Below are 20,007 nucleotides of genomic sequence, written 5' to 3' on the forward strand. Positions count from 1 at the left end.
CACGCTTAACTACGAGAATTTGACACTAACACAAAATTTGTTATTAATGATTGTCCTATTGGGATACACTGAGTAAGAACAATAAATCGTCACAACGACAAATTTCATGAATTAATTGAACGTCCAGAAAGGGAGGGGGAAAAGGGACGGTCGCGGCGATGGCGATGATCTCGCCATATATGCACACAGTAACTATCTAATTGAATTCGATAGATCTAATCACGTCGTTAACTCGATAATTAGTTACACGCTGATCCTAACAGACATACGCTAAGAGCATTCCACGCTGAAGCCTGAAAGAGAGTCTTCCCTTTTTATTCTCTAGTAAGAGTTTAGACCTTTTTAGATCATCCCCCCGCCTTTTTTTTTCTTGTAACACATTTTCGGACTAGAAAGCGACTGCCTTGTATGTCCACGTCATTCTGGCTATCAGAAACCTGAATGACAAGATGATTCTTTCCCAATCCAATCGAATTTGACATAAGAAATTCCATTTTAGAGAATACATCGATTGATTATTCAAGCTCAAACACTTCTTTGTCTTATATCTTCTTTTTCTTCTTTACTTTTTTTTTCATTTTCTTATTTATCTCCTTACTTCTTTTTATCTCTAAAGGAAGTATATTTTAATATTTTTTGTTTACTTTTGTTTACGCTTTTTAGGCATATTTCGCCTCACGTGATACGCGTACGAGCGCGCATGTCTTCAATGTGAGACGATCAGTTTTTACATAGATTAGTCGATTCTAACGCATGTAATTTGATCCCACTGTATACAATATAGTGAACACAACTAAAAACTCAGGGACTGTACAATCGACGTGAACGACTCTGTAAGAACGAAGAAACACGTCGAAAGATAGAAATACTTATCAAATCGATCTCATGTTTTTCGTACTTGCAGATTTGTCGCGTCAAATGCTATTCAATTAAATCGTTTATCTTAGAAACCAATACGACAAGTATGTTTTGGCATGCTTCTCGATCGAATGATTGGTAACTGTTTATTTAAGCACTTAATTCTTTTGCTTCTACTGCACATTGGACATTGAAGTATACTCTTGCGGGTGAAATAGCGGCAGTCATGCCGTGTAATTATATTCATCGGACACATATATGCATTCACCGCACTCGATAAACGATGTTCGATAAAATAAATTCATCGAACATAGACGATCGGATGTCATCGTTGTAACATGTAGAAGATTCGAAGGATGATTATCACCGAAAAAGATATTCTTTCCTCTGAATTGAAAATTTGACAAACGATTTAATCGACGCAATTATAGGCGATCGAACAGTGCCAGGGGGAAGAGTAAAGGGGAATAGAGGACTCCATGTACTGGAGCTACGTTGTTTGAACGGTCTTCTCTATTTATTTTCTAACTGGATATCCTATATTTAACTCGTTTTTTTCGCTTCCGCGTGGGTTACTTAACACGTAAAATTGTATATGTATATATGTATATGCGATAATGTAACGCATTCTCGCTGGACGCATTCTCTCCGTAACACGTAACTTCCCTGCTTCTTTTTCTTTTCTTGCATCTCTGTGCTTTCTTTCTTTTTTTTTTTTCGTTCGTTCTCACGCACATATGCATACGGACGCACACGCGTTATTTTTTTTCTTTTCTCTAATGTTAGTTATTATACACAATTTGATATTTCTTGTTTTGCTATAAATCTGTCTGTGTGTTTGTTCCGTGTGTGTGTCTGAACGTATGTGTGCTGTGTAAATGTGGCTTAGATACTACGGTCGTTAAATGTTGGACTCGCTGCTCTGACTATAGTCGAACAAAGTGCTTCTGTGGGCAGCTCTCTCTCTTTTTCTCGTTCCGGTGACGCCTGCGAATTTAGAACCGTTCGTTACGCACTTTGAATCAACCAATTCGATTTTTAGAAGATTTACAAACCCGCGAGATATTTAAAATATATTCTTCACATGGTAAACGTGTTAAAAAATTAACGCTATCTTACATATCGGCTATTAAGTAACGCGAGTTCGTCTTTTGTTCTTATAGGATAAGGTATGTAAAAAATATTTGAATATCTTACTAAATTTTTCCGAACGATTTTTAAAACTTTCAATTGTATCCTAATATACTACTATAACAAACTTATAATTCAAGTCTGTTCCAGGATTTCTATCTTTGAATCAATCTGATTTGATCAACTTCCTAAGAATTATTCTATATTAGAAGAGAACAAAGATATCCACACATGTTTCGAATACCTTATCCTACATTCTTCTCTTTAGCATCTTCCATAATATATCTATTTATCTTTCATATAATGTAAGTTGTCTTCCATTACGCCATGTCCAAGATTTTGTCTCAAACAAATCAAACGAATGCTTAGGAAAAATGCGTTTAATTAAAAACGTTAATCAGAGGTATTTGAACGAATCAGTCATAGTTTTAAAATCATAATGTCCAAACACGCAAAAGTCAGAAGAAACATGCAGTTTAAAAACGGAACACAGCCGCCATGCTACGGTCAAGTTGCATCTTCCTCCTTACACTCTTTAGGGTGCAAGAAAAACGTGAGAAAGATAAGAAAAATGCATTACAGGCTGTGATCGTTTAATCGACAAAAGTAGATAGGTACTTATACGATAAAAATGTATCTTGTTATTATTATATATGATCGAAGTTGATGTCTTTAAATAAAATTCTAAGAGAAGTGACACTGTTTATTACTTCAGTCTTTGTTATGCGAATATACTTCGTTTCTCTTCCGTTCTTTTCCCTGCCATCCTGTACATGCGTTTTTATATTTTCACACACGACTTTGACTGTCGGAATCATTATAGCCTCTCGAGGCTCAGCGACGAAATGCTCGAAGACAACTTACGCTTACATCCTTATAAGAAGCGATTTTTGTTATCTAATTATATTACCAGTCGAAACGCAAAAAATAACGCTCGGCAAAATATGTGTCGAAGATTACTAATAATGAACAATTACAAGTATACGGATAACGCTAATGATATTTATCGTAACTACGAGTATATCTTTCTCCTCGTTTAGTTGAACTTTCATTGTGATTTTTTGAACACCGAGCGGAAACACTGTTTCTTCTTCTCTTTCCCGCGCGCGCGCGCGTGTATGTTATGTGTGTATATGTGTATGTGTCGAGGCAATGTATATTACACGATACAGAGGTTTATTTCCCTTCAAATCCTTCGCATTTACGCTAAAAGATAACACGAATCTTCGATCTTAATCTTTAATAGTCGATCAATGAGCGAAGAGATGCGATTTCTAAAAAGATTGGCTAACTTAACAGTGAAAATACAATGAGAAATAGTGAGAAGTTGAGGCGGTTAATAGAACAGAAAAAGAACACGATGCTGATATCTCGTTTGGGACGAGAAATCATAGCGTAATATACTAGTAAGTGTGATAAAAAATTATGCGAAGAACAATGTGGTGAAGAAATTTCATGCGACTCTTTTCTAAAACATACCTTCTATTGTAGGAAAATCAAAGTACGAAAAGAAAGAACGAAAGTTTAAGAAGAAGCGAATGCGTGCTGTGAATTGTTGGGTTTTGAAGGCTTAATTATGTCTGTACAATCCTTATAGTAATAACAATAATAATAATTAATAATAATAATGATAATAATAATGTTATCTTTCTGTGTTATTATTCATTGAATAACTTCGTTAATATCGTAATTATGTAATCTTGCGATAATAGCGAGAGCGATAAATCAATATTAAGAAAATAATGATTGATAGTAAAGAATGAAAAAAGATAATCATTAATTATAGCGATCATTTACTTCTTAATATCAGAGATCTACGTAAAAGACAGTGGTAGATTAATATCACAATAAGACTACTCAGGCCTCGTTGAAACTGGGGCACATGTTTCATTTCCAGGAGTTTCGCCTCTTTCTTTCTCTCTTTCTCTCTCGCTCTCTCTCTCTCTCTCTCTCACACACACACACACACACACACACACACTCCCTTTCTCACCGAGGTTTGCCTTGACGTTTCATTATTAATCGGTACGACCCTGTTGTCACGGGGTTTCAGACGACTCAGGTTCTACTTATCTTCTTTCTTTTTTTCTTTTAAACTTCTTTCTCCACGTTTTAACCGCGATTCGATGCTGCATAATGCTCTATGAGAAAATTTCGCGTTGCGCGGTAATCTCGTTGTTAAAAACGCATTCACCCTTTTCTCGCTGCGTTTCTCATACATATTTCTTCGTATACATACAGTATACATATGTATATATTTATATATAGTAACCATAACATTAATTTGCGCTCGTCGATTGCGAATCGAATTTTTCTTACAATGTCACTAATCGCGACGATCGTTTGCGCCTATAGAATTATATATATGCTTTTTTTATATGCATCATTTGAAACACAGGGGCAACTGTGCGAATGAGAGGTGCGTCGTTCATGTTGATGGTCTCTCTCTCTTCCTCTCCATGAACGACGCGCCGATGTGACCGTTATCGTTGGAAAAAGTGTGCACACGGCAAACAATCCTCTCTTGCTCGACTCGCGGTTTGCAAAAAAAGAGAAAAAAAATAAAAAAATAAAAATAAGAAACACGTATCGTCTCGGCTACAGTAGCAAAATTCTCGCTAAACACTTGGAGGATGAGGGATGAACGTTTTGGATAGGGAGTGAGGGAACGAAACTCTACTTCCGATCGACTTCTACGATATCGGTGCACGCGCGTCGTTTACGATATTACCTGAGTGACATTGGGGCCGCTGGGATCAGATTTCATTTATTCTCCTCTTTTTCTTTTCTTTAATTCCTTTTTTCGTCAGTCACGACTGAACGAACCGAAACGACCGCGTTCTCCGTTTCTACTATAATTAAAAATCATGCTGCTCGTTGTTCGCATCGCGCGCGCGCCTCGTCGTATTGTTTTGGCCTCATGCACGTCGATACAACGCCGAGAGACTAGCGAGAAATCACTAGACTAGTCTTTTGGCATCGATAACGATCCGGGGCCAGATCCACAGCCAGCCAATTCTACGTGGCTCGATGTCATGTATCATTCCCAAGGGTTTCTTTTCTCTCACTCTTCGAGTACACCGGATATCGAAACTCGCTACTCGTGAATTATCCATCTTCACAAGAGTGCCATTATCGTAATTGATAAATTCATGAATTGTGGATTATTTTGGTCTTAACCGGTCATACGACGACCGTGCGTTTGTGTATGTGTACGTGGCTTACTTTTTATTGTCGTGACCAAATCAGCCATCCAACCTGTTACTTGTTTCAACTAACAAAAAAAGTGACCAACATACGCCTGTCATTTTCTTACAACAATTAGTGTATAAAACAATCTTTTCATATATCATCTCGGTGTATGTCGGAGAGCGAGTGTTGTTCGATCGCGACACGCGAAAGCATCTAGAAGTGGGTAGCGCAAAACCGATTTCACAATATCGGCGGTAAAAACGTACCGGAATCGTCGAGATTTGGATCCAGACTCGCGACGATATCGCCGGTCGAAGCGTGCCTCGAGGTAGTGGTCTGCGTGCTACTCGCGAGCGCGTGGCTGCTCGCGCTTCCGTTCAGCTTGCTTTTCACTACGAGACCTGCGTTGTCGGTGGTTTCGGTCGTACTGATCCTCTGCACGTACTTACGTCCCTTGCACAGACGATACATCGAGTACGGAGGATCTTCGACGGTGGTCGCCCGTTGCCTCGGCGCGCTTACCGTCACGCTCACCGTCTGAGCGTGGGCGGACTGCGACGAGGTTTCCATGCTCGTTGTGTTCGCATTCGCATTCGTATTCGCATTTGTGTTCGCGTTTACCGTCGACGCGGCTATCGTCGACGTCGAGGAGCTGACGTGAAAGGAAGAAGAGTTCAACCACTCGTGACGCATTGCCTCGTCGGGGGTCATGCGCTTCTGTGGATCCCACCTGTCGGAAAAGAGGAATACACTTTCGTTAGAAACGTTTCTCTGCAGCGCGATGACGATGTTTGAACGGGTTAATGACAGTGCTTTATGTGTCTTTCAAGCCAGATGACTTCGTGTCGATTCTTTGGAATAGGACCTGTTATATTTAGTCTTAAGGGAGCCAAATGTATTACAAGTCTTATCCCATAAATAACGCGAATGTTCTTTTGTGTTCAATAAAATGCTTTATTTCATTTGGAGATCCATTTCTTAATTTCTCGTTTAATATATTTTCTCGCTTTCTTATTAACTGTCTAGAGTAATCGCATCACCTGCGAGATAGCGGTTAAATGTCCCCATTTTATATTGGAGAAGAAATTATAAATTACGTATAATGAAAACGTACTGTATAAGTCATATATCAACTAAAATTTCTCCAAAACGAACACGCGATAAATAATCTTTCGCGATTCTCTCCTTTTTTTCAAGACGGTAAGAACGTAATCAAAAATTATCAGAAGAAACTTACTCGAGGCATCTGCGAACGAAGTCAACGAAAAGTGTGTCAGTGCAACGGAGAGCTATGGCAAGATTCCTGCTACCAGCCCACCTTTTCTTGCCCTTGCTGTTTGTCACGCATCGAGGACTTCCCTTCGGATCTGAAACCGATCCTTTCGATTTTAGCTATACAATTACGTACCACCCCTGCCCAATATCCTTAATAAAAGATCCTTCCCTCTTCTACCACTATAATTTATCAACTTCTCAATGATACAGTACGCATAATAAGAATATCCCCACTTCGCGTTTTTACTCACCGAAGAAAAGCCTGCGACGAGTCGCGAGATCGATAATATGTTCCGGCGGAAGGCCAAGAACTTCCATGATGCAAGCAAGCTGTTCGATCTCATCCTCGCCGGGGAATAACGGGCAACCGGTGTAAAGTTCGGCCAAAATGCAGCCTAAACTCCACATATCGATTGGCGTACCATATTGAATACCCAGAATCACTTCTGGACTTCGATAAAACCTGGACTGAAGGTATGTATATACACGCTGGTGACTGTAACACGAGGATCCGAAATCTATCACCTTAATCGAGCTGCATCCCCGCTGTTTCAGAAGCACGTTTTCCTGCAACGAACAAGAACAACGGATTAGAAAATGGCGTTAACCACAGGGAGAGACCTCGCTCCCATTAACCCCTTGCATTCTTTGCTCTTTACATCACTATTTACTTTGAACACGGTCCGCTCATTAACGCGTCAACTACCGAGAACTGGAACCTTTATCAACTGAGCAGAGATATTTTCTTTGATTTTGTGAAAAAATTGATCGGGACAAAGGAAATATAGAAACTCTAACGAGGTTTTAATTCTAGAAGAAAAAAAAAAAAGAAGAAAAGGAAGAACTAGAACTGAAAGTTCACAGTTTTTACAATAGTTAAGAAGTTTAGCTTTTGAATGTTATGAATGAGATTGTAATTTGAGATGAAACATGGTATACTTACGGGTTTCAAATCGCAATGAATGATATTCTCTCGATACAGCAGTCTCAGGCAGCTAACTAACGAATTGGCGAATCGTCGTATTAGGCTCAGGCTAAATCCCTTATAGTTATTCTTTTTGATTAGCTCGTACAAATTCAAACTGTAAGAAGAAACACGATCTATGTGAGTAATTTTCTGCAAGAAATTTTCCACAGTTATAACGGTGCATTTTCAGAGATTCGAAAGATTTGTTTGCAAAATATATGGACAAAATCTTGTTTCTCTTCCTATGTTATATATGTATCTTTTCATATACCTTTCAGAGTGATTTATTTGGTACAAGTTTTTCACTTTAGTCATTGGTACACTTCTATTGTTGAAACGCTATCAAATGCATGTTTCTCCAAAAGAGGAGAGCGAAGATTAAAGGAAAAACTAAAACGAAGACGAAGCATACTTCGTACCTCATTAACTCAAAGGTGATGCACAAATGGTTCCTAAAGTAGAAGTATTCTAGCATGTGTATCACATTGTGCGACGCGTTCGCCTCCAAATCCTTCTTCCTGAGGTGGTCCAAGATTTTCACTTCGACGAGCGCCTGATGATGGAATCTCTTTTTGTTCCTGTAAAGAAGTACGTTGTATGATATGTCGCTGTAGGATCGAACAAAGCCGGATAGGTACGCGTGAAAGGAAACGGAGGATGAGCAACGATAAAAACGAGCCATGATCGTAAACGTGAATCTGTATAGTAAAATAAACTGATTCATCGAAGAGACATCAGGGATCGTTAAGACGTTTGCTCACCTGATAATCTTGATGGCGATGTACTGTCCCGTCTTGTGATCCAACGCTCTGATCACTTGTCCAAAGCTTCCTTTCCCGATCACCTCCAATATCTCGTATCTGTACAGAAAATGACGAGTTTTTAGTGCTACGAACATTTTTTTTAGAATATAAATTTAAGATCTTCGGAATATTTTTCCGGATTTTGTTTCTTATTATGCGTTTGGTATCTTCATGTCGTACTATTTATGGTTATATTTGTATGATCGCAACTGCTTTTTAAATTATATCGCACGGTAGGTTCTTTTCTATATTTCGATTTGGAGAGTATGAAAAGTTTCGAAGAATCGTTTGTCATTGAGCAAGACACTGATAGTAATACTATTGAAATTACTAAAAATGATCTTAATCCTCGTAACTCAGAAGTTATACATTTCGATGTATTCATACTTTCTAATGTGTTCTTTTATTATTAAACTGAAGATTTGTATTTGATCACAATTCTTATTATTGCATATAAAGAATCCGTCGATTATAGAGATTTCAATTTACAAGAACCCTGACTCTTTTCATTAAAATATTACGTCATGTTATGTCTGACGTATTAAATAAAAAAGGACGTAACTTATAGGCCTGATTTTTCCACAGTTATCAAAATTGAGATTTTTTGTAAATCGTGTTAATTTATACAAGTTATTCCGTAAGGGTTGCAGCTAGCTCTTTTAAGAAAGTTTTGATGACGAGTGTAATACCGACTCGTAAATGTCGCAAATATCTAATTTCCAAGTTATAACGAAATACATTGAAACGTACTTCAGATCGAAGAATCGTAGATTCAGTTTTCATAGGACGTTCCCACGATAGATAGTGCGTTTGTTCTGCTTACAAAATGATCGAAGCCTGTAAACTTGTTTCTTTCAAGCAGCGTATCTCGTTTCGCGTAGAATGATTGCTCCTCGATACTCTACTTCTGATTTAAGTAACAACAGGGCAAAAGAAACATGGACGCGATTGCGTGCTACGAACATGACTTGGAAGGCGATATTTACCGTTTCAGTTGCATCGTCTTAAGCTTTTCTCTTCGCTTTGAAGTATTATCTTGCAATTTATAACATAAAGCTGATTGTGTAACCTTGAACGTACACAAAGATTAAGTGGCAGATTTATTTATACAAACATTTATTTCCTTAATTTCTATCCAACGTGAACGAGCTACGATGGAAAATTTGAGTAATCTGATTAATCGGAAGACAACTTTTCCGTGAGAAACGATTATAGATAAAAACAGAGCATCATTTATTAGGCGAATAAAACGAGAGAAAGATTAAAAAGCTGCTTTAGGAATATAAAAATCACGACAATTGCGTTTTATTTCTCGGTTTAATCGACGAATAGAATGTGTAACCTATTAAATCGTTTATTGCTCTTAAACGCGGTCGAAACGCGTGGTTAATAGGAAACCGTAAAATCGACGCGCGAATAAAACGTTCATTCGAATGTTAAGCTATTAAAACGAAAGTTTCTTAGAGAAAGAGGCAATGACGAAAGGTAAATAAAACAAAAAGGAAAAACTCACCTGTACGAGATATGATCGTGGAAGACCTTATTGTAGCTACCGTCTTCGTCATCGTATCCACCATTTTGGGCTGCGCCGTCTTTGCCACGGATTTTCGTGGCTGACAGTCCGAGATACCAAATCTCCGAGTATTTTTGAATTTCCGCGAGCTCGAAATCGGTGAGCCTCGAACCATAATACTTGCGAGCTACCGCAGGTGTCATTGGCAATCTCCCAGCTGTTTTATTTTTTAAATAATATATAAATCATGACAATATATAAGATATAGCATGAAATATAAAACAAATGTAATTTGATATTAACAAATTTTTGTTTATAATTTACGTCTCTTATCGTGTTGTATTTCTTTAGGATAAATTAATATTACGAACAGATTAGCACAAGTCAGTATTCCATTGAAATGTTTGTGATTCTAGAGCGTGACGATGATTCTTGAATTTAAAATTATTGACGAAGTTAGTGCAAGTTACTTATCGAAATTGAAATCAAAAGTTTAAGTGAAAAAAATGTAAAATACGAACTTGTATCTTTTATGTTCGCTACCGTGAACAGTTTATATTAAATGAAAATTTGAAAATCACTTTCAGCTCGTAAAAACAGGCAAATGAAATTTCTTAGAACACAATCTAATCGTTTCTTATCGCTTTCTTCCTTGAATATGATTTTCTTTCATAATTGTTACAATTTGGGGTGCCTGAAAGTGAACGTGAAAATATATTCCTTGAAAACTGCACGAATATAAACGTCATTAAAAACGATGTCAAGGTTCTCAAAAGAAAAAAAGAAAAGGTATTAATTCGCGTAAATCACGTAATCCCATATATTCACGTGCATACTCGGTTGACTTTATCGATACAATACACAGAGTATCATTTTGATATTCGCAAGAACAACAGAGAATAGCGTTCGAGAATCGTTTATTATTCCCTTGCAGGCACCCTGTGGTTAAGTGATATAGCACCACTTCAATTTTATGCAAATGCGTAATTGTACGTACGATATACGTCGTGAGATGTGGCATTGATAGGTTCGTGTATCGGCATGTTGTTATGAATATTGTTAGTCGTGGAGTTGGTCGTATTGTTGTTGTCCGACTTGTCCACTCGTGTTGATTTGGGGTGAAAGAATGACAATAATTTCTGAAACAAAGAACCATAAAGTTTTATAAGTAAATATAACCATAAAGTATTATATAATAATAGTCATATATCGTTTTATAAAATAGACATTTGATACAAATATGAATAAAAAATAACGATACGAGAAGATGTTACAAGCTTTGCTATTTGGTAATATAAAATATGTTTTTATGTTATTAATAAACACAGAGATTTATTTTATAAACACAAAGACAAAAGTTTTATGGGTCGAATATGATAGTTTTTAATAGAATTTTATAAATGATAAATAAAGCATTGAGATAAGAAAAAGATATTTTACTTCGCATATCTGCATTTTCCTTAAATTTAACGAATTCTTAAAAGACTAATAACTTCTCAAGATACCTAGATACATATATTTAAATGTATGTAAACTAAATGTAAATTAAATAAAAACTAAATGTATGTAACTTAACAACATACAGATAACAAGTTATATTACATTTTTATATTTTAGGTATAGAATTCGTAAAACGGAAAATTTCACGTGGAAATACATTTTTTAACGATGATAACGACTATAATTTATACCGTAGAACTGTTCTAGCGGGGTCAAAACTTTTCCATTATCACGTTAGAGATGCCAAGAAAAAATATCACGTTTTTTCACACCGATGCATTCCCAACTTTCAAATTTATTTATCCAGGCTGGGACAAAGAAAGCCGCGTTTTCGTTGCAGTATTTTACAATCACCGAGTTTCTCGAGGGAAAGTGGGGTAACAGGGTGGCTGCAATAAATTCCATCGGTGGACGTTGTCGACAACGAGAATCACGTCGCCGATTACGTTCCCGTGATCGTAATACAATATACGCACGCGAACTCGTTGTGTCTTGGGATATTACTCAGGGAAATCATTGAAAAACTTTTTCAAAGAAAATCTAGGTTATCCACCAATACAGAAAGAAACTACCCTCTCATGAATTATTATTGCTCTCGGTGAGATATTTAGGAGTCTTTGCATTTGACGTCTACGAAAATAAAATATTCAACTGACTTGCTCCATTTGAAGTTAAAAATGTGGAAGAAATGTTGAAATCAAAGATGCAAAATAAAAATAAAATACACGCATACTCTCGAGCTAAAAGATTTTCAAAGAGAGGTAATAATTTAAAAAAAAATTTCATCATAAGTCGTGATTAAGATCTTGTAAGAAGAAAGATTAGATTTTTCTCTGTATTTTTATTATTTCTTTACATTGATATATACAAAATGAGATTTTGCTTGATTGCATATTTTTTCTAAATTTCTCTTTATTCCTTTTCCATATGGATAGACTGAATATTATTAGAAATTTTTCCTTTTGTTTACAGTCTACACGGAAAGTTAAGGATAAAATAAACACGTGTATATTCACAATGCATGAAACGAAATTTCTCTGTCGTAAAACGAAATCATTTCCTCTATTCGATCTAAACCATAAACTACGTGCCAAACATTTAACGATCACTAAATCTCGCACATGTCACATAAAAAAGTGAGAAAAGGCAGCTTCTCTCTATTTTCCTCTCTGGTCAAACACCATCAATCAACCAGCCAACTTCAAATCTCAAAAAAATGATAAAGAACCATCTTTTATATCGACCGAGATAAGAAAGAAAAGGAAGAAGAAAGAATAGGAGGAACAGGAAAACCCATGGAACAGGATTAACCCATTTGATTTCTTCGAACTTTATAAAATTGTACGATCTATATGAAAGGAGAGAAAATAATGACGAAATCTTAGAGAAATCGTTAAAAATTAATCGATACAATATTAAAAGATAGGATTCAAGCATGTAAATTGCCTGGGAAAAGAATTTTAGGAAGAACTTCTTAGAATTTTGGCCTTTAACGATAATAAAAAAAAAGGAAAAAAAAAAGGAAAAGAGTAGATCTCTGAGATAATCTCCCCGAAAATAGAACAAACAAGAATGCCAGTTAGACGCCAGAGAATGTTGGATTATTGACCCTCGACAGTAGCTTAACGAGTTTAACGACACCAGGAGAAGCGGAGCCGACAATTATGTCTCCTCTTTCAGGCATTAAAGCGTTTCGTTTGCGAAGCGTCGCCTTTCCGTGTGGCCAAGGGCAGTCACCGGTCGCTTGTGCCGTTTGAATGACAATCAGCCTGTCTTTGTCTCGTTTCTTCTTCGCCGTAGCGAATGGTGGGGGTTGAACAATCACACGACGACCGTCCGTTAATTTTCTTCGCGCGTTTTCTTCACGAGTCGCGGATTTCGCGATTTACCTCGAGCAATCCAATGGAACTCTGCTCTAGAACTGCTCTGCCTAGATTAAGCTACAGTAGATAAAATTTCTGTCGAATTGACGTTCTGACGAGTAGTACGTCGAAATATAGATCAATATATATCGAACATTTTTACGTAAAGATAATTTAATCTTTAAATCATTGATTATCTGAACTAACAAATAGATATTTACTTATCTCAAGTAAATATTCAATAGCTTCTTGAGAAAGTAGTTTTGCATGCAGTTCGTTCTTCAGGTGTTTCATTTGTCAAAATGCCAGTTCGTCGGGACATGCATCAACAATAACCGTAACTTTTAAGGAATGCGTAAAACACGATCGATCGGGACACACCTGGAAACCGACAGAATTCGTTCGTCTACGAGCTCCTTACAAGTAAAGATACGCTGTCGAGATCTTGCTTCACGAGGAAACGTGGGTTTCACGAGATTTTATAATCTTGGACGGTTGATTTGTGAGATTGAAAGCTTTGATGGATCGTTGGATCGTGTTATCGAAGGTGTTGGCAAGAAATGAATAAATGAAGGCCGAGTGGTGTGGGATTCAGAATTTGGAGAGCTTGGATGATGATTCGTTTTGATTTCCTTACACGTCAAGCATCGATATTGAAGATTAATTGACGCTTTCCATGTATGTTATTTTCGCGCCTGAATGAACTTATTTCGTAAAATTCGTCCGCCACAGGCGGAATTAATATTCCGGAAGAGTCAAACATCGAAACGCTAATTACTTCCTTCTGAACGTGGTAATTATCAAGGCTTTCGCGGACTTACAAGGTTTGGCTCGAGGTTATCATTTATATTGGCAAACGATATACTGCGAACCAGTAAAGTGTTTTTGCATTTCTACTATTTATTTCAGACTGTGATAAAATTTCCTTATTTTTATACCAAGAATCACTCTCTTTTCAATTATCCCATAAATTACTCTGTATCTTCTATGTAGATGCAAATACACGGTGTATAATTAACTATAAATGTAATCGCTACGTTTCAATTTTTAGATAAATGAAAGTAAAGAAATAAAAAGCGAGAGCCAAGCGCGTTAATCACATGCGATTAAAATAACAGTCGGTTATGTTGTTATACTTTCAGCTGGATAATTGAAAACAAGATACAGAAAGGTTCAAAAGTGCATCGTTTTTCATAAATCACAAGAACACTCTGGATATATTTATGCAATTTTATCTTTTTATAAACATAATTATAGGAATGAAATCTAAATAGAGATATGCTTCACCTATTAAATATTACAATGAGTTCTTTATATACAGTGGCTCACGAAAATATTTCAACACTTATCGTAGATTCCTAGAAGTATTCGATTACATTCGAGAATGACTGTATATATTTTGGAACATTATATGGATTCCAATAGATATGTATCTGCATCATAAATTCATGAACATCCGCGATTTAATCACAAGTTATATTAGAGGAATATTCTACCATATTTTATCAGAGGAATGTTCTATTGGAAGATGTTAGAATAGAAGAAAATGAAAAATTGTCTCATCCGTAGCGTTGATTGTATCTCAGAATCTTCTGTTGCTCCTAGGTAGTTCATCGGCGTAACGCGTAATCCTAGGATCTTGTGTTCATTTGCGTTGAGGACTATAGAGTAGCAATTAAGTGGAAGTAAAGTGAAGTCGGTTGGAAGATAATATCGAAATGTCTTTTCTGACCATTAACTAGCCCGATAGGAAGCGATGAATGAAGCATAAATCAAAGTGAAAGGAGAAGTAGATCATCGGAAGTTGAAGATTGAGACTTCTATGGATCTTCTATTCATAGAAGAACAAGCAGCTTCTTCTTCGTTTACAATATCGCTCGTAGAATCGAGTCTCGTTAGTATAACTTGCGAGCAATTTATCGTAACAACGTGTGGATTACGGATATCGTATTCATTTCTAATACTATGTTAATGCAAATGAGCTACATTAAGTGAAATAATTTTCCATTGAATGGCGTAATCGAAGAGTTTTTGCATTATATGTACATTGGCTAGGTAACCTGATTGATTAGAATATTCAGAATAAATCGTGTCTCTAAATATATTGCACTCTATTTAAGTAGAATTAAGATCTTTAACTTTATTCATAATGGGAAAATGTAAACTGATATAAGTCCTGGTAATGATAATCTCATATAATAGAATATTTCTGAAATTAACATCCGACTATTCGCATTTTATATTGATCGTCGAAAAAAGAAATAATATATTTCAGAAAGAAATAAGCATCCAGTTTCGTAACCCCGTAGAGAGGAGAAAATTTACGTATCTACGTAAGTATGAGATTGCTGATCTTAAATATCAAATATTTGTCTCAAAAAGAAAATACACTCTCCAAACGTTTATAAAACACGAATAAACTTCTCACCCTTATTTCTAAGAATTATGATAATTATACTGTAGACTTTTATGAAAATTTACATCTTTATAAAGACGACTGAAGAAATAGAATTTAAGCAGATATTTATTTTTAACACCAAATATTATAACAGCTAAATACTTCACTTTGGATATTTTATATATTTTTCCATATTACATACATTCTGTGCAGCTTTAAATTTCACAGCTTATAAATGCATAAAAATCCACAATGTAATAATAATCGTATCCAAGCGAATAAAATCAAGTAAAGCCAAGCAAAATGGTAAATTTATAAATTGACAAGATTCCGATGTCGATGAGATTTTCTAAAGAACATTCTTAGAAACAGGAAAATCCCCTCTTCGTTCACCCGAGATCTATAAATATTTCTTAGCTCCTAAATAATTCACTATAGCTCTCGTAACGTATAATCTTTAGAATCGAGCTTGCTCGCGATCACGCGAACGTCGATGGAAATGTGGAAATTATCGAGTTCGTTCACGTTATATCGAACCAGACCGTCAAAGAGACGATAGCTTCTAGTCTCAATGGACAGTTCGTTGGTTAATCGAGCGTATACTCGCGTTCAGCTCGACAAAATGATTCGCCGCCAATTGATTAAACTGAACGACGATTAAGACCAGACGAATGTTGACATAAATTTCTATTAAGGGGTCACGGGACCGTGTGTAACTGCCATCGTCAAGGAGCATCCCTGTTGGACCAAATTCATTCGCTTTAGGATTTCACGCAATGGTTCTTTTTATGGTACTTTATGGTGCTGTGTGGTTTGGTGAGATGGTCGGTTGGTCGAATACTTGGACAGTATAATTTCAATTTCTAGGGTGTTTCGAGTAATTTAAAGGAATACATGCAGCTCAATTAGACTTGTCCATGTTTCCTCGTTTGCGTTAATGGGAAGCGGCTACTGCTGGTCATTGGCCTAAGAGTCGCTTGTTTAGGTAAGTTGCAAGCTGTGGCTGACAACCGCAACTTCTGAATAAAACATTTCTCTAATTAAAAAAAAAAAAAAAAGAAAGTGGTTGTTAAGTGACATAAAGAAAATAAGGACGATAATTTCAAAATTTAAGAAAGAAGATTTTGCACCTATAATTACATCAGCCGAGTTGATTTCATTACAAGTATTTCTTCGATCTTCTTTCATAGAGTGTCGTATAATATCGTGTTTATATGAATGACTCGTACTTTGGGTTTGTTTATATACGTTGTGGGCTCGTTTTGTGTGCATTAGGGGTTTGTTTATTTACCTTTGAAGATCGTTTTCTTTATGTTTGTCCATAGCCTGTGTTAACGATATTATACAAAAATTACTCTATAAATCTGTGTCTATTAAAAATTTTGAAGAATCTCAGTGAAAAATTCAATGCGTATCACTAGTAATAATTAGTAATAACAAAGACCACGTCCTACTTGCTGACCGATTACTTAATCGAACTTTAACTTATATACGAAACCAAAATAAAAATTCATATCCAATAAACGAACAAACGTAGCAGATCTATGTCCCAAATTAAAATCGTGGAAATCTAATAGAAGTTTCTCATAAATGAGAGCTTTCAACGTTTCATAGGGGCAATATCGGACAAAGAAAAACAGTTGACATCGAACTCGGGGTTTCTCGCGTTTCACAACACAGTGCTTCGCTCGATCGACCTCGTGTAATGAAAAATTATTATCGGTCGGCGATCGTATGACTCGCGTCGCTACATCGGCATAAATAAAAAGCAGACGTGCGGAATAACCGAGAGAGACGAAGCTTCTCCCGCTCGTCGCTCCTATAAATTGTAATCGTGCACTCTCCTCTTCGTCTTGCACGTCCTCTTGTTCCTTTTATTCTCTTTTCGTTTTCTCCTCGTTGCCGGGCCTTTACCAGACGGCAGCAAACCGCTCGAAAAGCATAAATAAAACGCGAGGATTCACGGGTGGCCAACATTCGCGCGGCAACCGATACCGCAAGCCAAAGCCGCTTGACCCTCGACACTCGAAAATTAAAGTACATATCGAGTGGACCTTGTTTTCACCCCACGAGTAAAAACGTCCGATCTTAAAAGCCCAGCTTTAAATAGATTTTCGGGATTTTCGAGAGAAGCATTCTTGGCGAAAGGTTTATGGTTATGGAGATTCTTTGTTCTGGTAGTCATTTTGGTTCTTTGCAATCTGAAGATCCTCCTCGGATGTTTGTAATGTGTCGTAACGGAGAATTTCAAGGTGCAAAAGTCTACGGAATCCTTAGGAAATGTCCAAGGTAAAAAGCTCGTTATAATATTTAGCACGAACAGCAGAACTGTATTTAGATCCTGTTGCTATTATTATTTTTATGAAAGTATGAAATTGCATCGGTAATTAGAAATTCCTAGATATATGTGTATCGATAATTATGCTATATTTATAAGTATTGAACCATTTATTTATAAATGTGCAAAGAAGACACAAAAGTACTTCAACTAAATTCTAAATAAATCTAACAGAAAAGCTTTCTGAACAATTTATTTTAACTCGTTACTATTATCTAACAACTGTAATTTATATCAATCTTTTTTCGAAAGAACAAAGCAATTTAAGACTCGAAATGCTCCACATACAAATACGAAAGAGAGACGAGCCAAGTAGAAAGAACGAAACGCAAGGGAAGAAAAGATACGTTCGCAAGAGCGGATTTTTCCCAAGGACGATAGAACGTTCCAAGTCGGAATGATGCCGGTGTGCTTCGATCTTCGAGAGATAGGTAGTTACATACGTACAATAATTCCCTATATCCAAGTTATGCATGCGGTTTACCTTGTGACATCTCTTGGCTGCAGCCACGCACCTTTCTAACGCGATACCTCGAACACGACGCAACTGCTACGACCTATCACCTACGGGGTGTTCCAAACGTTTTCCTAGTTTCCCATTTTTTTACAGTAATTAATCATTCATGTACATTGCTTATTGCTACTAATGCAATGTATATGCGTGCCGTCTGCAAATATACATAACTTTTTTGAACTTGAAGATTTAATTTTCTACCATTGTCTTTATTGAAGAGTTATTTTTGAATTCACAAAATTGAAGTAATTGTTTGGGGAAGCTTCTAGCATCGTCGCAGTGCAAGAGTTATATTTTTGAGTTTAAAAATTAAAATAGTTGCAGATGTGAAAGTTTGACGGAGGAAAAAATCTCTCCTTTTGTAACTTTATGTTTGGTTTCAAATGTGTTGTTCTGTACTCAAATCTGTGATCTATTAATTGATACTATATATAAATCATTATTTTTTAAGGCTGCTTGTAGCAGAAACAGTTATCAATTAATATGTGTAATATACTGTATATATAGTTATATATAATTATTTCAGCTTACTTATTTTAACAAAACCTTGTCTATGAAAACTGTTATAATAAAATTACTTGTACTGTTACTCCAACAGTCAATATCAAATACTTCGTAAATTCTACTTTCACGAATTACCAGCTAATTTATAACTCGTAATAAAGCTGAAATTACAGCTCGTAAGCTTGATTCAAGCTTATAAATTCTCCTCAGTGTACAAATCCAAGAAAAAAAGGTCACTATCTGTTCAATTTCTGATAAAAGAATACCATCGCAAGATATCCTGATCCCCAACCGTGTAAGATTAATATATTCAGGTATCCTTTCACATACGTCAATAAGTGAAACACGGAAATCTTCGTTGGGGAAAAATCTTTGCGAGGAAAGTGTCAGGAAATCTAAGCGTTAACGGTATCTTTCCTTAGGGGAAACTTATGCCATAAAACATTCCACTGTGGAACCCTTCACGGTCCAAATACGGACAATAAACTTTCTTTGAATCTTTGAACTTCTGCACTTCGTGAAACTATGCTAATTATGGAATTATTCATAGATATGAATCATGTAGTCATGTAGCTGTTTAAATAAGCAAATTAGCTATAGATTTGATATAGGCCGCTTTCACCCTTGTTTGCCTAGTGCAACGTCTGTGAAATTTCCTTCCTTTCCTTTTTTGATGAAAACAAAGCGTTAAGATCAGAATACTGTTCATACCGATCATTGATACATATTTTTATTAACATTAACCAGATATTTGTTTTTGACGAGCATACTCGTCATGAAGAAATGACAATATTTTGTGTTACGACGAGTCCTCTCAGTAATAAAATTAAAAAATAAAACAGTCATTTCAGTACAATTTAATCTTATGTTGTAACAGCCACGCATACTCTGTATTTGACGAGTATACTCGTCATCGCTTACTTTCTGCGACACGTTTTAGGTATATACTTCTCAACTGGTTAAAAGCATTGATACTTCTATTTAGTCTTCTTAACGATATTCTTCTACATAAAATACGTATATTAAAAACAATTAATTAATTAAAAACAATTCCTATATAAATAGTAAAAAGATTCGAATTAAAAAGAACTCAAGCTTTTCTCAAATAAAAATGGCTAGCGTATCTTTTAAGTAAACAAGTGGATTTCATTA

General features: G+C 36.1%; 1 protein-coding gene across 3 annotated transcripts in view; it reads right to left on the reverse strand.

Moving 5' to 3' along the window:
• Positions 1 to 744: 744 nt before the first annotated feature.
• LOC138189975 (probable serine/threonine-protein kinase dyrk2) overlaps positions 745 to 20,007 on the reverse strand; it is a 267,046-nt gene continuing 247,783 nt past the window's right edge. For 2 of the 3 annotated variants that reach the window (XM_069132328.1, XM_069132329.1), the window contains 9 exons: positions 10,737 to 10,878; positions 9,740 to 9,956; positions 8,185 to 8,283; positions 7,843 to 8,001; positions 7,400 to 7,538; positions 6,708 to 7,023; positions 6,419 to 6,548; positions 5,448 to 5,911; positions 745 to 1,845 (listed from right to left, as the gene is read on the reverse strand). In XM_069132328.1, the coding sequence (XP_068988429.1) occupies positions 1,760 to 1,845; positions 5,448 to 5,911; positions 6,419 to 6,548; positions 6,708 to 7,023; positions 7,400 to 7,538; positions 7,843 to 8,001; positions 8,185 to 8,283; positions 9,740 to 9,956; positions 10,737 to 10,878 (1,752 nt within the window). In that variant the 3' untranslated portion in view covers positions 745 to 1,759. Of the gene's footprint in view, positions 5,912 to 6,418; positions 6,549 to 6,707; positions 7,024 to 7,399; positions 7,539 to 7,842; positions 8,002 to 8,184; positions 8,284 to 9,739; positions 9,957 to 10,736; positions 10,879 to 20,007 lie in introns of all 3 variants that reach the window. The other variant, XM_069132330.1, reaches the window with a different exon arrangement.

The sequence above is a fragment of the Bombus flavifrons genome, chromosome 2 (assembly GCF_040668555.2).
Source record: "Bombus flavifrons isolate JBK064 chromosome 2, iyBomFlav1_principal, whole genome shotgun sequence".
Lineage (NCBI taxonomy): Eukaryota > Metazoa > Arthropoda > Insecta > Hymenoptera > Apidae > Bombus > Bombus flavifrons.